At 50.8% G+C, this 16,476-nt stretch overlaps 1 protein-coding gene across 1 annotated transcript in view; it reads left to right on the top strand.

The window, feature by feature from the left end:
- The first annotated feature begins 7,610 nt into the window (after window positions 1-7,610).
- LOC144139789 (glutathione hydrolase 1 proenzyme-like) overlaps window positions 7,611-16,476 on the top strand; it is a 30,471-nt gene continuing 21,605 nt past the window's right edge. The window contains exons 1-3 of the mRNA XM_077672047.1: window positions 7,611-7,642; window positions 9,396-9,490; window positions 10,963-11,149. Of these exons, the coding sequence (XP_077528173.1) occupies window positions 7,611-7,642; window positions 9,396-9,490; window positions 10,963-11,149 (314 nt within the window). The remainder of the gene's footprint in view (window positions 7,643-9,395; window positions 9,491-10,962; window positions 11,150-16,476) is intronic.

The raw sequence follows: 16,476 nt of genomic DNA on the forward strand, positions 1-16,476 counted from the left end.
AGCTCACCAGAGCGGAAGCCGTGCTATACAGACAACTACAAACGAACTCGGTGATCACCCCGGTGCTGGCGCGCCACGTGTGTCCAGAGGTCTACGAAAGTGTGCTGTGCAGTGTGTGCGCGAGAACGAACGCAACGCTAGCCCACTTGCTGTGGGGATGTGAACGACACTCGCTGGAGGCAGACGGTGCAACGCGCCTGCCCGAGGACATTACGTATGCCATGAACTCGGGTGAGCACGAGGTGCAACTACGAACTATCCAGCGGCTCGAGGCTGCTCTCGCAAGGCAGAAGCGCAGGGAAGCGTCGTCGGGGGGTCGGCGGGTCAACACCCGAACACCCACCACGCACCGACCGCGCCGACGCCCGCGAGGCACTGCTTCGGGGACGACCTAATACTCGTCTAGGAAGGGCAGGCCCTGCGTGGCCGAGGTCCCTACCCTCCGCAGGAACCTTCAATAAAGTCATTTTCTCTCTCTCTCTCTCGCCAACCGCAAACTGAACATCTCGACGACACCGGTTGTACTGCTCCGCCTGCTGGAGACGAGCAACGTCAAGCTGCTCCCGGGCAGCCTGTATCGCGTCGCGCAGGCGCTGGCGGACGGCCACAGCATGGGGCGACAGACCAGAACCCGCCTCCGTTTCTGGAAGTGTCCTGTCAAGAGGAAATGGCATTTCCCGACCGTAGTTCAAATAAGCCGGCGTGAACCCGGTTGAGCGATTCACCGTGGTGCGAGTGGCAAATGCAATCTCAGGCAGCTTAGCATCCCAATCCTTGTGTTGCTCCGTATGAGCAATTAGCATCGCCTTGAGATTGCGATTCACCCGCTCAGTTATGTTTGTCTGAAGGTGATAGGTGGTCGTACGATTGTGTTTCACGCCTACAGCTCGGCAGTTGTCCTCAAACAATTTGCTCGTAAAATACGTAGCATTATCCGTTATGAGCTGTGCGGGGAACCCAAAGCGCGAAAACACTTCCATTAGGCACCTCCATACATTCGGTGTATTGACGGTACGTAGCGGGAACAGCTCTACCCACTTCGTGAAATGGTCCGTCACCACAAATAACAATTCCCACGCAGTCTGCGGGGGTAAGGGCCCATGATATCGCAAGCAACGATTTGCCAGGGGCTCTTACTCTCAACAGACTGCATCAATCCGGGCGGGCAACCGACTCGGGGTTTCGCTGTCTGACACACGTGACAGCTCCTGGCGTACCGCAGCACATCCTGCCTCATTCCCGGCCACGTGACAGTCCGACATAACTTCTCGTAAGTTTTGCTGCCAGAGCTGTGTCCAGCCAGAGCTGAATCATGAAAGTAACGGATGAAAGCCCTTCGAAGCTTACGCGGTACAACAGCGCGGTATGGGGAATTAGCTTCGTCATCGTCCTGCGGGATATACCGTAGCAGGAGACCGTCTTCCGCCAACACATATGTATCAAACTCACCGCTGTTGCTGGTGGGAGCTGCGCCCTGTGCCCCGACGTGCTCAATGATCTTACGGCAGAGTCCGTCGGCACGTTGCGCCGCGAGAAGATCTGCCCTGCTCACCAGCGTACCCCAGCGTGCGTCAGCATCCACTGCAGCCACCAGCGCCGGCGCTTCCGCGTCCGAGGATGGCGGCAGGGGCGCGCGCGATAGCGCGTCAGCGACTTGGTTCTGCGAACCCTTCCTGTGCTGGATAGTAAAATCGTAGCGCTGAAGCGCAAGCACCCAGCGCGCAAGACGACCAGCAGGGTTCTGCAAACGCTGCAGCCACGTTAATGCCATGTGGTCTGTCTGAATGGTGAAAGAGTTACCGTCAAGATACATGTCAAATTTCTTTAGTGCAAACACAATTGCTAGACACTCACGTTCTGTGACCGTGTAATTGCGATCAGCCGGAGTGAGCGTATGGCTAGCAAATGCGACCGGACGGAGAACGCCCTCAAACTCCTGCATCAGCACTGCGCCCAGTCCATAGTCGCTAGCATCGGTCTGCAAGACAAATTGTTTGTTAAGGTCCGGTATCCTTAACGCCGCTGTTGCCGCGATTGCGCGAGACAGTGCTTCAAAAGCTTGCTGTTCAGCCTCTTCCCATTGCCATTTCACGCCTTTCCGTAGTAGCTGGTTTAGCGGACGTGATAGCTCCGCACAATGAGGGATGAAGCTGCGGTAAAAGGCTATCATGCCCAAGAAACGCTGCAAGCTCTTAAAGTCACGCGGGCACGGATACTCTGTAATTGCTTTCAGTTTGGCATCGTTAGGACGAAGCTCTCCCTTGTCCACGACAAAGCCGAGCAATTCAACTTTGGTTGTCGCGAGTTGGACCTTCTTAGGATTGATGGTGAGGCCGGCGCGTTTCATGCGGTCAAGCACATTTCTGAGATGCACGAGATGCTCCTCAAAGGTGCGCGAAAAGACGATGACGTCATCCATATAGGCCATCGCGTACTTATAACGTACATCGTCAAGGACGATGTCCATTAATCTTTGAAACGAGCTCTGGGAGTTCTTCAGCCCAAACGGCATGCGCACAAACTCGAAAAGACCCCTGTAGCATGTGAAGGCGGTTTTAGGAATATCATCAGGGTGCATTTCAATTTGCAAAAAGCCGCGTGAGCAATCCAGAGTGGTAAACACGCGGGCACCACCAAGCGAGGAAATGATGGATTCTACGGCAGGAAAAGGATATGCGTCTCTTACAGTTACGTCGTTGAGACGACGGTAGTCCACGCAGAGACGCACACTGCCGTCCTTTTTTGGCGCCAACACGACTGGAGATGCATGGGCACTCTGCGACGGCCGCACAACCCCCGTGTTCAGCATCTCGTCAAGGGCGACATCCAGTTTCGCCTTCTTCTGGATGCTGAGTGGCCGTGGATTGCAGCTCCAAGGAGGGGCGTCACCCGTGTCAATGCGATGTTGAAGGACCGTTGTCCGCCCAGGGGCCTCCGTGAACATTTCCGCAAACGGCTCCAGCACAATAGGCGAGCTGCTCCCTCTCATAGTCACTGCAAGGACACTCCTCAAGCAACTGCCTGATTCGCTCAGGCAACACGGATTTCGTTGTGACTGCGGCTGACCTTGGCACGGTACAGATATGCGTTGACGCCAGAAAAGGTATAAATTCTGCGTCATTGCCCAATCTGTAACCACCTCCCGCCAAGTCAAGCAGTAGGCCCTCGCGAATAATGAAATCCCGGCCCAAAATCATGGGTACTGCCAAGCCAGGGCAGTACGTAAAGCGCTGCCGACACCTTCTGCTTGCGTAAGAAATGTGCAAGCGCACAGCACCACGTGCTTGAGCAACAGCACCATTGGCCACTTGCAAACGGGTGCTGCATTGGCGCAACTTAACACCACGTGCTCGGCAAAGTTCAAAGACAGTATCACCAATGAGCGACAAACTGCCGCCGGTATCAACCAATGCAGAAACATCCGTTCCAAGAACGTGAACAGAAAGATGTGGTGCTATGGGCTGTGTGCGTGCTTCAACACGGCAAGCAGTGGGTAAAGAGCACCAGTCCTCGCCACCAGCCAATTCTGGGCCACTCAGTGATGGGTTAGTCACCATCATTTCCTCGGGCTGCATTCCTTCATCTCGATGGCTATTTGTATTTCGGCGACCAGCCATCACACGCGGACACTCACGACGGATGTGTCCTGGCTGTCCACATTGGTAACAGCCACCAGCTTGATTTCCATTGGGCACGTAGCCCCGCGACCCTCCCGTCTCGACGACCGGACGAGAAGGACCTCTGGAGTTCAGAGGATTTCGTTGCCGACCCCCAAGGGAGAGACTCGGGTCGGAGAGCGGTGAGCCTGCCAGTAAAGAGGGCCTGTTTTCCCAACGCAGGAACCCTGGCTCTAACCGCTGCGGGGAGTTCCCGCCGTGGGCTGCACCATCTAGTGGTCTTCCGCGCTCCAACTGCCTGTCGCCAAGGGCAGAAGGACCTCGTGCGCGGGGGGGATTCAAGCCCGCCGCTACCGTACGCGGCTGTGGACTTCGCTGTGGCGAAGTCTCATAGGTGTCTCTCCATGCGCAAGCTGGCTCAAGTGCCTCCCCTACTGGCGGAGGGGGTACATAACTCAGCTCTGATATCAGAGCGTCCTCGATTGCTCGAGCTGATCGCGCCATCTCCTCCAAACTGGAGTAATCACGACCGTGCAGGAAAGGTCGGAAGCGCGGATGGCAACGCCGCAAGACGTGCTTTACCATTTCCGCGTCAGACGCACCCGGGATAGCTCGCTTGAAGAGCTTCTGGATAGCTCGAATGTATTCGAGAAAGCCTTCGCGCGGGTGCTGCGTACGTGCCTCCAGCTCACGGCGGATGCGGTAGTCGTAGTCGGGAGGCAAGAACTCCTCGTGGAAGCGTGCCTCGAAGTCAGCCCAGGACGCGAACGGGGTCTGGAGGCGCCACCAACGACCAGCCAATGCCTCCAGGGCAACCGGCAGGACACGGGTCAACATGTACTCGTCCGAAGCACCCGACGCCGTCTTGTAAACATCGAGATCGCTCAGGAAGTCCGCCACGGTCTTGCGGTCATCGTAGCCCGTGAACCGTGGCACCGAAATGCTCGGCTGGAACGATGACCCATGCTCGGACCCACCGCCTTCTAGCCCGAGACCCGCCAGCCGGTTCGTGAGGTTCTCGCAGAGGTCCATGATCGGGTGGAGCACGCCGACGAGCCCAGTGGCGTCCGCATCCCTTGCGGGCTCACGCGAAGCAACCAAGGGGCGCCGACGGGTAGAAGCTCCACGGGCAGGCATGTCCCTGGGAAGAAATGCTCTCGCGAGCCGCGAAGCGAACACGGGAAGAAAAAATGGTTATAAACAACAGAAGCCACTACAAAGAAGCCTCAAATCGCGAGGAGGGCTACCGAAAAATCCTGAGAGCCACTCAAAAATGCCAACGTAATTCGCCCCGCAAAATGCCCACCGCGGAACACCAAAACAAGGAAGAAGACCACAACGCCCTTCCCAGGAACCACGGCCAGCCCCACGTTGGGCGCCAAATGTGGTACCGGAGTTCTTGCACCCGGCCGCGGTTCCCCAGAAAGACACTGAGCCCCCTCGATCACACCTTTACTGGGAGTCCCGCTCCGCCAAGGTCCACTGCTCAGCCGATCCGGCTGCACACACGTAGCCCAGCCGAGTCCGCCATGTTCCATCCTATCTCATCTCGCACCACATCTTCATACTCCGCCGGAACATGTCCATCGCGCGGGATTGTCCACCGCCACTATTGCCGGATTACCACAGATTCTACTGTGTCACAGTTCACAGCTAATGATGGAAGTTGATTCCAATATGCAACTGATGACGGAAAAACAGAGTTTTTGTGGATGTTGTTGTTACTTGATGGCATTCGTAATGTCTTATTGTGGTTAGTTCTCGTGGAATGCTTGAAAGGTTCAAGAAGATGGTCTGATCTGGATATTGTATAATTCCCATGATAGAGGAGATACAGGAATTTAAGTTTAGAATGTATTCGCCGTTCGGAAAGACAATGAAGTTCGGCTCTTTTACGCAGATTAGTAACACTGGTATACCTGGCGTAATCGGAAAACACAAATCGAACTGCTAAGTTTTGTACTCTCTCAATTTTATTAATAAGAATTTTTTGATAAGGACTCCAAATTATATCTGCGTATTCTAGTGCTGGTCTAATCAGGGTCTTATAGGCGGTTAACTTTACTGCAGGGGGGGTGCTACGGAGTTTTCTCTTTAGGAAACCCAGTTTACCTTGCGCTTTCGAACAAATAGCAGTTATATGTGGTTCCCAATTAAGGTTGGATGTTAATGTTACTCCCAAATATTTAACTTGATCGCTTTTAGTAATTTCCAAATTGTCTAATGTATAAGCAAAGTTGAGTGGTTTGTTCTTATTCGTGAAAGTTATGGCTACGGTTTTTCTCGCGTTCAATGTCATTCCCTACTGGGAACACCAGGCTTGAATTTTTGTTAATGAGTGATTAAGGTTAATCTGGTCCTCAGTTCGATTTACCCTTGTGTACACGACGCAGTCATCTGCGAAAAGCCTTATTTGAACGGATGAGCCAATGCCCATAGGAATGTCGTTGATGTAGATAAGGAATAAAATTGGTGCTAAGACTGATCCTTGTGGTACGCCCGAAAGGACGTTCAGGCTGTTGGACGTGTGGTTGTTCACAGCAACAAACTGCTTGCTGTTGTGTAGATATGACGTTATCCATGTAATAATGTTATCTTCAATTCCAATTGCATGCATTTTTGTTATTAGGTCAGGGTGGCGAACGACGTCAAATGCTTTTGCGAAATCTAGAAAAACGGCGTCTATTTGTCCTCTTTCATTCAGTGCATTCGCAATGTCGTTGGTAATCTCGGCTAGCTGCGTGACTGTTGATAAGCCAGATCGAAAACCGTGTTGCCGATAGTAGAGCAGGTTGTTAGTTTCTAGATGTGTTATAATGGCTTTAAAATTATATGCTCTAATATCTTGCAGCACGTGTTGGTTAATGAGACCGGGCGGTAATTACTAGATTCTAGTTTGGAACCGGATTTATGTATTGGAATGATCTTTGCCATGCGCCAGTCATCAGGGATTTTTTGCGTAACTATTGAAGTGGTGTACATTTTATGTAAATATCGGCTTACCCAGACAGCATATTTATTAAGAAAGGTGCACCCATAGCTATGACGATATGCAGCGTAATTTGACACTTCACTCATAAAGATCACAACCAAGGTATTAAATATTACCCATAAAAGATATAAAAACCCTTGGCATGTATTACAAAAATTATGACGGTAGCTGAGTCTGGCAAGTGAAACACATTGCTGCAGGTCATAATTGGCGTCAACACCACAAGGCGTTCGAGTAACGTTGATTCGAAAGCGAGCGAAAGGTGGATGTTGAGTTAACGAACATCCGAAAATTTTGTTACCGTATCTATTTATTTATTTCAATCGCTTTTAGTAACATAGTTGGGCTCTCTACTTCAATGCATAGAGATTCTTACAATATACACTAGAGAGGAATCTGGCGCTAGCGTCTATGCGGCTCACGTCAAGGCCGTCTGTGTCGTCATGGGCCGCCATTATACATCGCGCCCGCCTTAGTTTCATCATTGGCTTGGATTGAAACGTTTTATTGACCGCAAATTTAAACAAAGTGCCTCAAGAACGCGAAGAATAGTGTGCAATTATGTATGTGGAAAATAAAAACAGGCTGTTTTAAACTAAGAAAAAAGGAAGTAAAGCGTATTTTTGCCGAAACGGTTGTGCCTGCTATTCCCTAGGCCAAGGTTGTAGTTACGAACAATGTTAATATTTGAGGGGGGGAACTCATTAGAGACTCTGGTTTTATTAATTTTACCATTATTTCAAATAATAAGTTGTTTCAAGAGTTTGGAATTTTTTTGAGCGTGCCTATGAAAGCTTTGCCTTAGTGGTGAACCGGTGCACTGACCGTCAGCTAGTTTAACAAGAAAAAAGAAAACGTGGCGTTAAACAGTCGTGGACGATGACAAGATAGGATGCATACAAGCCCCCGTATCTGTCGTATCTTGTCTTCACCGAAGTACGATTTGTTTCTTTTTTTCGTGGGCTACAAATTTCGCGGCGGCATATTACCCACTCAGTCATATGTCCTTCGACTGCAACATGAGCAACGTCAGGTGCGATCACGTACAACCTGCCGTTTCACCGAAAACGGCTGTCGCAGAACAGGCAGGATTTCGGCTTCCTTGTAGCTTGTAAACGTGTTAACACATAGTGAAGAAATCAAATCCCAAAAACCGCTCAAGAATCCAATTGTTATGCCAAGCCCAAGCCGAAAAGGGGGGTCTTCCCATGAACCCCACATGGCTTACCAGGCGCAGTTTCCTCTCTAGTATACTTACTAAGAAACTCTATGCTTCAATGCAAGCTTTGTTGCGTTATCACCTTCCCGACCACCACTGCCGCCACGCTATCGTCTGCTGCTATGTTACAACTTCATGGCGTGATCACAGAAAAAGACGGCCCCGACCATCGCTTCTATGACACATATGAACAGCGAAGAGCACTGCCTGATAACCGCGGAGCGCACCGATGTCGCCGATTCACTCATTCCTCAAGCTAGACCTATTAGCGCTATAATGAACAAAACAGTCACTTTTCTTTGTTATTCTTCTCTTGAGTTCGATCATATGATCCAGCAGCTTACCACGAGGAGTGTGGACAAATTTAATGCATTGGTTCTCTTTGTCATGGAGAGGCTTGTACTGCCCTCTTATGTTGCGGTTACGCCAAACAAATATTTTTTTTTATTTTATTGCAAAACATAAAAGCAAAATACAGCGCGTTATTTGTATGCTCCGTGATCGCTGACTTCGAAGCAGTCGAATCTATTATTTCTTTTGGTAGAAAACATGCTTTAAACCGCACGTCATGCGAAACTGCGCCTGCTTCAAACTGACGGACATTTCGCGGCACCGAAGGTCGGGGAATTTTTTTGCCCTATTTTCTGGCAAAAGTGGTAAAAGCAGCCGCCATTTTCATGCTGTTACGTAGCATTACGTCACTTTTACGCAGGCTGAAGTTGCCAATGTGTGACATGTTCTCTCCCGCCAACGGTTAAATTACGTCACTCCTTGTCAGCCAATCGCAGAGAGGGCGTGACGTACAAGTCTTATTGTTGTTGAATACCAAAGACAGGCCTACGTTGTCATGCCCGGTCCATTTAGTCTAGTTTTTCATTGCCGGCCAAGAATTATGCGCTTTCAATAAAGAGCGATAAGGTAAACTTTAACTCTGGTGCCCGTGGACGTCTTGAAACGTCCAATTCCTCCATGTTTGTCAACCAGAAGCACGTGATCAAAGATGAAAGCCAATCAGAAAAAAAAAACTTCCGGCAAATTCCCAGTTTCCCTGGGAATTTGCGCAGTCGAGAATAGGGCCCTTAGTGTGGCTAGATCAGGCTACAGAGTATCGGCACTCTTTCCTCCTATTGTTCCGTGGCGCCGCCGTGATAATTGGTCAGTTCGCATCACGTGACATTTGTTTACACTGCGACGGTTCATGGGCGCCGCCATTTTGTTGTTTATACGTTTTCTGTCGGCCAACTGTGGTAGTCTCAGCTTGTCCTTCCTGCTCTGCGACTGCGCGCTACTGGCTTCGTTCCGAACGCGATTCAAAGATAACGCGTGTAGCAGCATTTCAGCTGAAGAAGTCTGTCTGAAGATGCCGTGTTGCTGCGTCTTCAGCAGTGGTGTTTAAAAATGACCTTGTCAAATTATGCGGCGAGGCCGGAGAAGCTGCAATCCGGAAACACTGATAAACACCAAAATGGACGCTGTTGCTCACTTGCGTGCCTCAGTGACGCTACTCTATATTTTATCTCGCGACAATACTTGCACCTACCAAATTCTTTGTCTGCGCTGCACGCAGGAAGGAAAAAAAGGCGTACGTAGTCGACGGCCGAGAAACCGCTCCGGCTGCTGCAACCTGGGCCTTCTACGAGAAGACGAAGCGTTCGCGAGCAGGTGATCTCTACGTGACCTTCTGATTTTGCATTAAAGGCATATGTCTATACGGCAGTGACGTAATTTCCGGATGGCGCGTTGTCACTGAAGAGGGACACTTTTGGAGGCCGCACTTCTGGCGATGACGTCATTTTGGGTGTTATAGTGCATTGCACAGTGTTCAAACGACTACACGCAAGGAAGGCGTGACCGACAGGTCACATGGACGGGGACCATTACCCACACCCTGTCCGAGTAGGTGTGAAAAACGCTCTTTATGCATATGCAACTGTAGAGATACTGACCCAACTCTAAATGGTCCGGAACGTTTCAAGGTTAAAGAACGTCATTACTAGCCCTCACTAACTCCACAAAATGGGGGATGGCACTAAAGCGGATCGTGATATGACGCTTCACTACTGTGGACCATGAGACAGTGCATGGGCTTACCGGGCGAGACCAGACACGGTGTTCCAAAGAAAAGTAGGGCGTCGCCGCCCGCACGTTTCCTTAAATGGGAGACGTGTCTGCAGGGAAGGAAGCTCCTTATCGAACCCATTGTCTCACTACAAAGACAAAATTGTTTCAGGTCGAATCTGTGCTTGGCTGCCTTTGTAACATTCCAAAACGAGTATGTGTTGTGTTCCTGCCCTTTATTTTTATATTGTGCAGTGCAACAAACCGATACATAAGCGAGTGGGATTGATGTTATCGTTGTAACAGAGCAGACAATTTGCTTTACGCAAGCTTGAAACTTAGCACCCCTACTTCCTGCACACATTTTTAGCGCGACATCTTTTGATGGAAACTTTCTCGCGTGACCTGAAGATGGCGGCTCCGTCAAGCAGACGGATGGCGCGACAGGCAGAGCACCGTTGAGCCATGTATTCCGCGCGTCTCACCACATATAAGGCTATTGGCGTTGTAGTCTGTGGGAACCCCCCACAGAACCACCCTGCACCCTCCTGTGCAGATACGGCGACCAACGCACTACTTTCCATCGCATATGGCCTGGCACTGGTAATAGAGCCCATTCTTGGATCCAGTTCCCAGTCCTGCCTGCGAGCAGTCGAAGAGTGAACTTGCAGCTCCCACCCGAACGCCTAGGCTGCTGTGGATGATCGAGAGGCGAAGACAGTGGGTAGAACAAAAGCTGTCTTGGAAGAGGATCTCGCCCAGCTACAAGCTGTTCAGTGCAATAACTTTTTATCCTCCTTCTCCTTCTCCCCCCCCCCTCCTCACCACCGCACCGGCAAAGCACCTGTGTCGCCAGGGGGTGTGGCGAAGTCCGGCTGGGGCACCCATGAGTATGGATGCAACAAAATAAGAGCCAGAAGTCTTCCGCTGAAACTCGGATACCGCCAAGCTGGAATAATATATCTGCAAATTGCTACGAGCGTATATTCAATGCCGAAGAATTTTTCTCTTGCGTCGCTACTGAGTCTTGCTTCCACGAAGTTGTACCACAAGCACTATCCTCCTTTTTTTTGCAGCTACGTACGTGGCCATTCCTGGTCAGATGAAGGCCTTGGAGGCGCTTCTCAACCTGACCGGCACCGCGGTGCCCTGGGCCGAACTGTTCCATGGCGCCATCGAGCTCGCGCACGGAGGGTTTGCTGTGGGCCCAGAGTTGGCTGCCATTATCGCCTCCAAGCCGGACATAGGATATACGGCACTGAGGTATGGCTTGAAGAGGGATCAAGGTTAACTGACGGCGTTTTATCCTGTAATCGATACCAGTAAGGACAAGTAGGCATCAACACTCACTCTCTCACTCACTCACTCACTCAGCCACTCACTCACTCACTCACCCACTCACTCACTCAGCCACTCACTCACTCACTCACCCACTCACTCACTCACCCACTCACTCACTCAGCCACTCACTCACTCACTCACTCAGCCACTCACTCACTCACTCACTCACTCACTCACTCACTCACTCACTCACTCACTCACTCACTCACTCACTCATTCATTCACTCACTCAGGCGATTTTAGCTAAGCGGCAATTCGCTGAGCGTATGGACACCAGACTGCATTTTTTATCTGACACTTGGAAATGTCGAAGTTTCAACGGGCGTAAAAAGGTGTACGGGGACCGAGAACTTGGCGTTTCGGAAACATTTCGCGTCGCTTTAACGCGGTGAAATCACGTTTGTCCAGCGATAGCTCCGTTTTCGCGCTGAGAGCGTGCAGTGAACGCGCGCACAATTTCACCGCAGGACAAAAGAGACACTGCTCGCGCAGTCGGCGCTGTGCGCGCGAACGTGCGGCGAACTTGGATCTAGCCAGTGCCTCCTTGTATCTTTTAAAGGGGCCCTGAAAGGCATTTTGAGCACACTAAATGAACTAGCGCAATCGCTAGATTGGGTCGCCAACGTCACCTGTGCCAAGTATTACTCTTTTACGCGCAGCGGAAAGCTCACACTTTTGTTGCAAAGTTTGTCGCTTTTTTCTCACCCTTTCCTTCGTGTTTTTGGACGCCGCCATCTTCACATGTCTACATCATCGATTCCCAGATGTTCGTCATGAGCTAGACATCCTGCTATTGGGCGGCTTTTTCACACACTTCCGGCAAAGAGATGAGTCGTCTGCTCAGCGTCGGCTCGCCGGCTGATCTGCCAGCGGAGTGCCGGAGTGCTTTGACATTTTACGACAAACGAAACAAGTGTAAACAAACGCTTAACCGTTTGTATTGAATGCAACACGGCCATAACACGACGTGGATTTTATCTTACGTGAGTACGTACCATAAAGAAAGTCCCGTGGCACTTCTTTGGTGCAATCGCAGACAACGCCCTGAGCCGAATGCCCGGGTTTGACGCGTACATTTTATTCAACTTCAAAACAATCCAGAAATGCGTTTCGAACGAACGCAACGTCACAACATGCGTTGCAAGTCTGAACCGCGATTGACAGACGATGAGTTGCCTCCTCCTGCCCGTCGTAAATTCGGCACTCACCTCACACCCGGTTTGCGGGAACGAGCAGCAAGTCACAACTCTGGCGCGCAAGCGAGAAGGCTTTTAGCCAGGCACACTGCACATACCCCATGCGAGGTTGAGTGGTACGTCGTTCGAGAAAGATAATCCAGACCATGGGAAGCACTATCCACCCGCAGAAGTACAATGTCGCATTTCATCGCGAAACGAACGCGTCCACAACACACAGGAGGCGATGCACACACACACACACAGCTTCGGTCGCTGCATAGGCTTAGCTGCAAGCTTCGTTCGGACAATCAGCGATGCTACGACGATACAGAGCTGCGTGAGGACGACGTGCTAACCACTTCACGTATTTAAAAACACAGGGGCAAAGAACTAGGTTCATCGGAAGCAAAAAATCTTTCCTCCATTATAGTGCCTGAAATATACTGGCTATAGTGTGCCGAGGGCGGGCTCCAGGCGGGCGCCGGGAGCGATGTACGCGGCCGTCTGCCGCTTGGGGCGCTGCCGCGCGGGAGTGTCCGCGTTCATCCGGCCCGAGCAGATCGCGCGGTTACCTCCGAGCTGCGTAGCAGACGGCAGCGGCAGAAATTTCCATTCCCGCTTGCGACGAAAGCGAGCGAAAGCGACGGGAATTTTGTCGCGCAACCAAAATTTGTCCCGACCATTCGACAAAAACGATCGTCGCGCGACAAAGCGACGGAATTCCTGCCGCTCTCACTCGATTTCGTCGCAAGTGCGAACGGGCCTTTATGCGCAATCTCCGCCCCACATAAAACAAGCTCTTGCTTGTCGCCTGAGCATACGGTTGATATCTGACTACGTTACACTGTGCTTGCCAGTGTATTTAAACGATGTCACTAGGTTTGAAACGTACGCGCTCGGCATGCAGTTTTTTAAAACGCAAGCGGTTTCACATATGCACGCTATTTTGCTGCTAATAGAGTTTTAGTACAGCGTTTGTGGCCTTTGCATACGCTAAACGCTAAATTTTTGCGTCCCGCTAGGTGACACCGCGATGGGAGTTTTAGTAGAGCGTCTCATCAGTTTTGCGTAGCGACACACTAATGCATACGGCGCCATCTGTCAAATGTTTTCCGAAATGTCTCGCCGGCTGATCTGCTAGCGGAGTGCCGGAGTGTTTGGACATTTTACGACTATCCAAACAAGTGCAAACAAACGCTTTCCCGTCAGTGTTGAATGCAACACATGGGTGCAGCTTGTCAGAACACGGGTTCTCGCTGATCGAGTGCAGCGTTGGTTTGCTCTTCGCCTTCACGTTCATCGCCGCTGATAAAGCGATCCGATCCGGCACGTTTTGTGCACGGGTTCTGCGTCGGTTGAAAATGTCTTTTTTCACATGCCGCCGGTAGTAGGAATTACAACCACCGCAAAATAACACCCGGCACCAGCGGGGCCACATCTGAGACCGCGCTTTTTGGATAAACAGTGCGCGGTGCACCAAAGGGAACGAGCGCACGATTCTCCCCACGCGGCTGCGAGTTCGCCGCCGATACCAACTGCAGCCCTGCAGCTACGTACACCGCGAAAGGGCGAGGCCAGGCCGCACACATGCGGCCAGGTCATTCGTTCGCTTTTCCAGCCTGTGTCCATGGTGTCTACAGAGATGAAAAAGCCGAAAGAGCTGGCCCGTAGCAGACGGCAGTCTGTGGGAGCGCAATAGCGGAAGTACGTCACCGCTGAGGAGCGGAGCATCATGGGAGGGGAGGCCAACAGCGAAGAAACAGTTGAAAGGAGGAGGAAATACGGCGCGACGATAATTCGCGGTTTTTGATTTACGATTTCTCAGCTAATACTCATCGCTTTAACAAAATTCTTGCAGGAGGAGATTGCTAATACATTGCTTTATTTGGTTACATGTACATCCATGCATCGGCGGAAGGCATTTCAGGACCCCTTTAAAGGCTATAGTCTGTGTCGGGCTACTTAAATGCAGGAATTTCAGTCTATCTGTATGCCTGTCTGTCTGTGACTCGATTCAGCCAACCGGCCAAAGTGGCACAATATCTGCGCAATAGCCTATATACCCACAGCTAAATCTAAACGTCTAAGTCCGGTGGCTATGTTCATACTTGTCAACATTGTCGAACAATAACAAGATACTACCCAAATATAAGGAAGCAAATCATTACATAAGTGATGGTGTTCCTTTGTTAAAAAATTCATGAATGCTTGTTTTCTGCGATGGCAAATAAAATACTAAATCAACTGCAGAAAACCGTCGCCTGCTGTTGCCAGCGCTACTATAGCTCCTGGCGGCATTTAAGAAATCAAATTGCAAGAGTAACGAAAGGCTCTACTAGCAAGGTAGACTCGACTAGCAAGGTAGACACTACAGCACTTCTGGCTTTAGACCTAAAAAGGCCTTCGACACAGTGACACATGTTGTTATCCTTACTGGCCTGGCGTCTACTAATCCTGGACACAGAACGTATAATTACGTCAAAGCATTTTTGACGGCGCGTACCGCTACAATACGGATTGGTCACAATGAAGATGGTCCATTTATTCTTGCAGACAGAGGCACTCCTCAAGGAGCCGTTATTTCGCCCCTCCTCTTCGATCTGGCTATCCTTCCACTAGCATACGAATTGAAACAAATCCCAAATCTCCGTTTTAGTTTGTATTCTGACGCTATTACGCTCTGGTTCGCGGGGTGTAGCGACGCGCACATCGAAAGCACCCTTCAGGCTGGCGCAGACGTGGTCTAACTCAGGCTAATAAGGCAGGTCTCATGTGCTCTCCCACGAAATCAGAGCTTCTCAATCTCCCTCCCAAAAGGGCAGCCTCTGCAACCTGTAAGTTCGAAATTCTGGTACAGGGTCACCCCGTTCCTCAGGTCCCAAAACTCAAGGTGTTAGGCCTCATTATTCAGCAGAATCGAACCAATTCTGAAGTCATAAGGCTATTAAGTTTCCAAGTAGACAAGCTGATAGCGCTCATCAGAAGGGTGTCCAATCGAAACCGAGGTCTGGGCGAGAAAGACAGATTCAGCCTCGTGCAGGCATTTTTCGCTCCTCTATACCTTGCCCTATATTCGCGCAAGCAAAACGGAGCTCACTAAAATCCGGACCACCCTGGTCGTAGAGAAGCCCGAAGCAAAGCCCACGAAAAACTTTACAGCAGCTGATCCGACGTAATGTACACAGATGCGGCCAGTTACTCAGATAACCAAACTATGGCGGCAGTGGTAACATCTAAGAACGCCCTCATCACCACCGCTTCAATCCGGACAACTTCCTCCCTGGACGCTGAAGAATTAGCTATTGCGCTCGCCCTTACCCAAACCACCTCCAAGATTATATTGACGGACTCGCAAGCCGCCTGCCGCAGGCTCTTGTCGGGACGGGTGGCCCCCGCCACAAACCGACTTTTGAATGAACATCCGCCTGCCCATCGGGTGGACATTGTGTGGACTCCCGCCCACTCTGCACTGACGGGCAACAATTTTGCTCATCAACAGGCTCGAGACCTCACTCACCGAGCCGCTGAGACCGGGGATGTTTCCGCACCTCTCCTCACCTACCAAGAAATCACCCAATACTACCGAACCACGAGACAGACCTTCCCTAGTCCTCACACATCTTTGACCAAAAGCCAAGAAATCACACTCAGACAAATTCAAGGAGGTACTTTTCCCCACCCCATCCGTATGCATTTACTCTTTCCTACACAGTACTCTGATAAGTGTAAATTCTGCCACGAACCAGGAACTCTGGCACACATATTATTCGACTGCACAAAAAACTCGGACCTTCCGCCTCTGAACCCGTCCCCTTCCCCTGAGCAGTGGGAGATACTGCTGTCCAGCTGTCGACCTGAGGACCAGCTCCTGCTTGTGACCAGGGCTGCGGCAGCCTGGACAGCTCATGGGCTCCTGGACTAAGGAACCACTCTCGCATTATTGCGTAATAAAGTTGTCTCTCTCTCTCACTAAAATCAACTGCCTCATTCGGAAAGCATATAGAGCGGCTCTGCAGCTACGTCAGAATGCTTTCACTGCCCGGCTTAATGATCTTGGGGTCTACAATACTG

Source organism: Haemaphysalis longicornis, unplaced genomic scaffold (assembly GCF_048455015.1).
Source record: "Haemaphysalis longicornis isolate Haplotype H1 unplaced genomic scaffold, Haemaphysalis longicornis Haplotype H1 scaffold_5, whole genome shotgun sequence".
Classification (NCBI taxonomy): Eukaryota; Metazoa; Arthropoda; class Arachnida; order Ixodida; family Ixodidae; genus Haemaphysalis; species Haemaphysalis longicornis.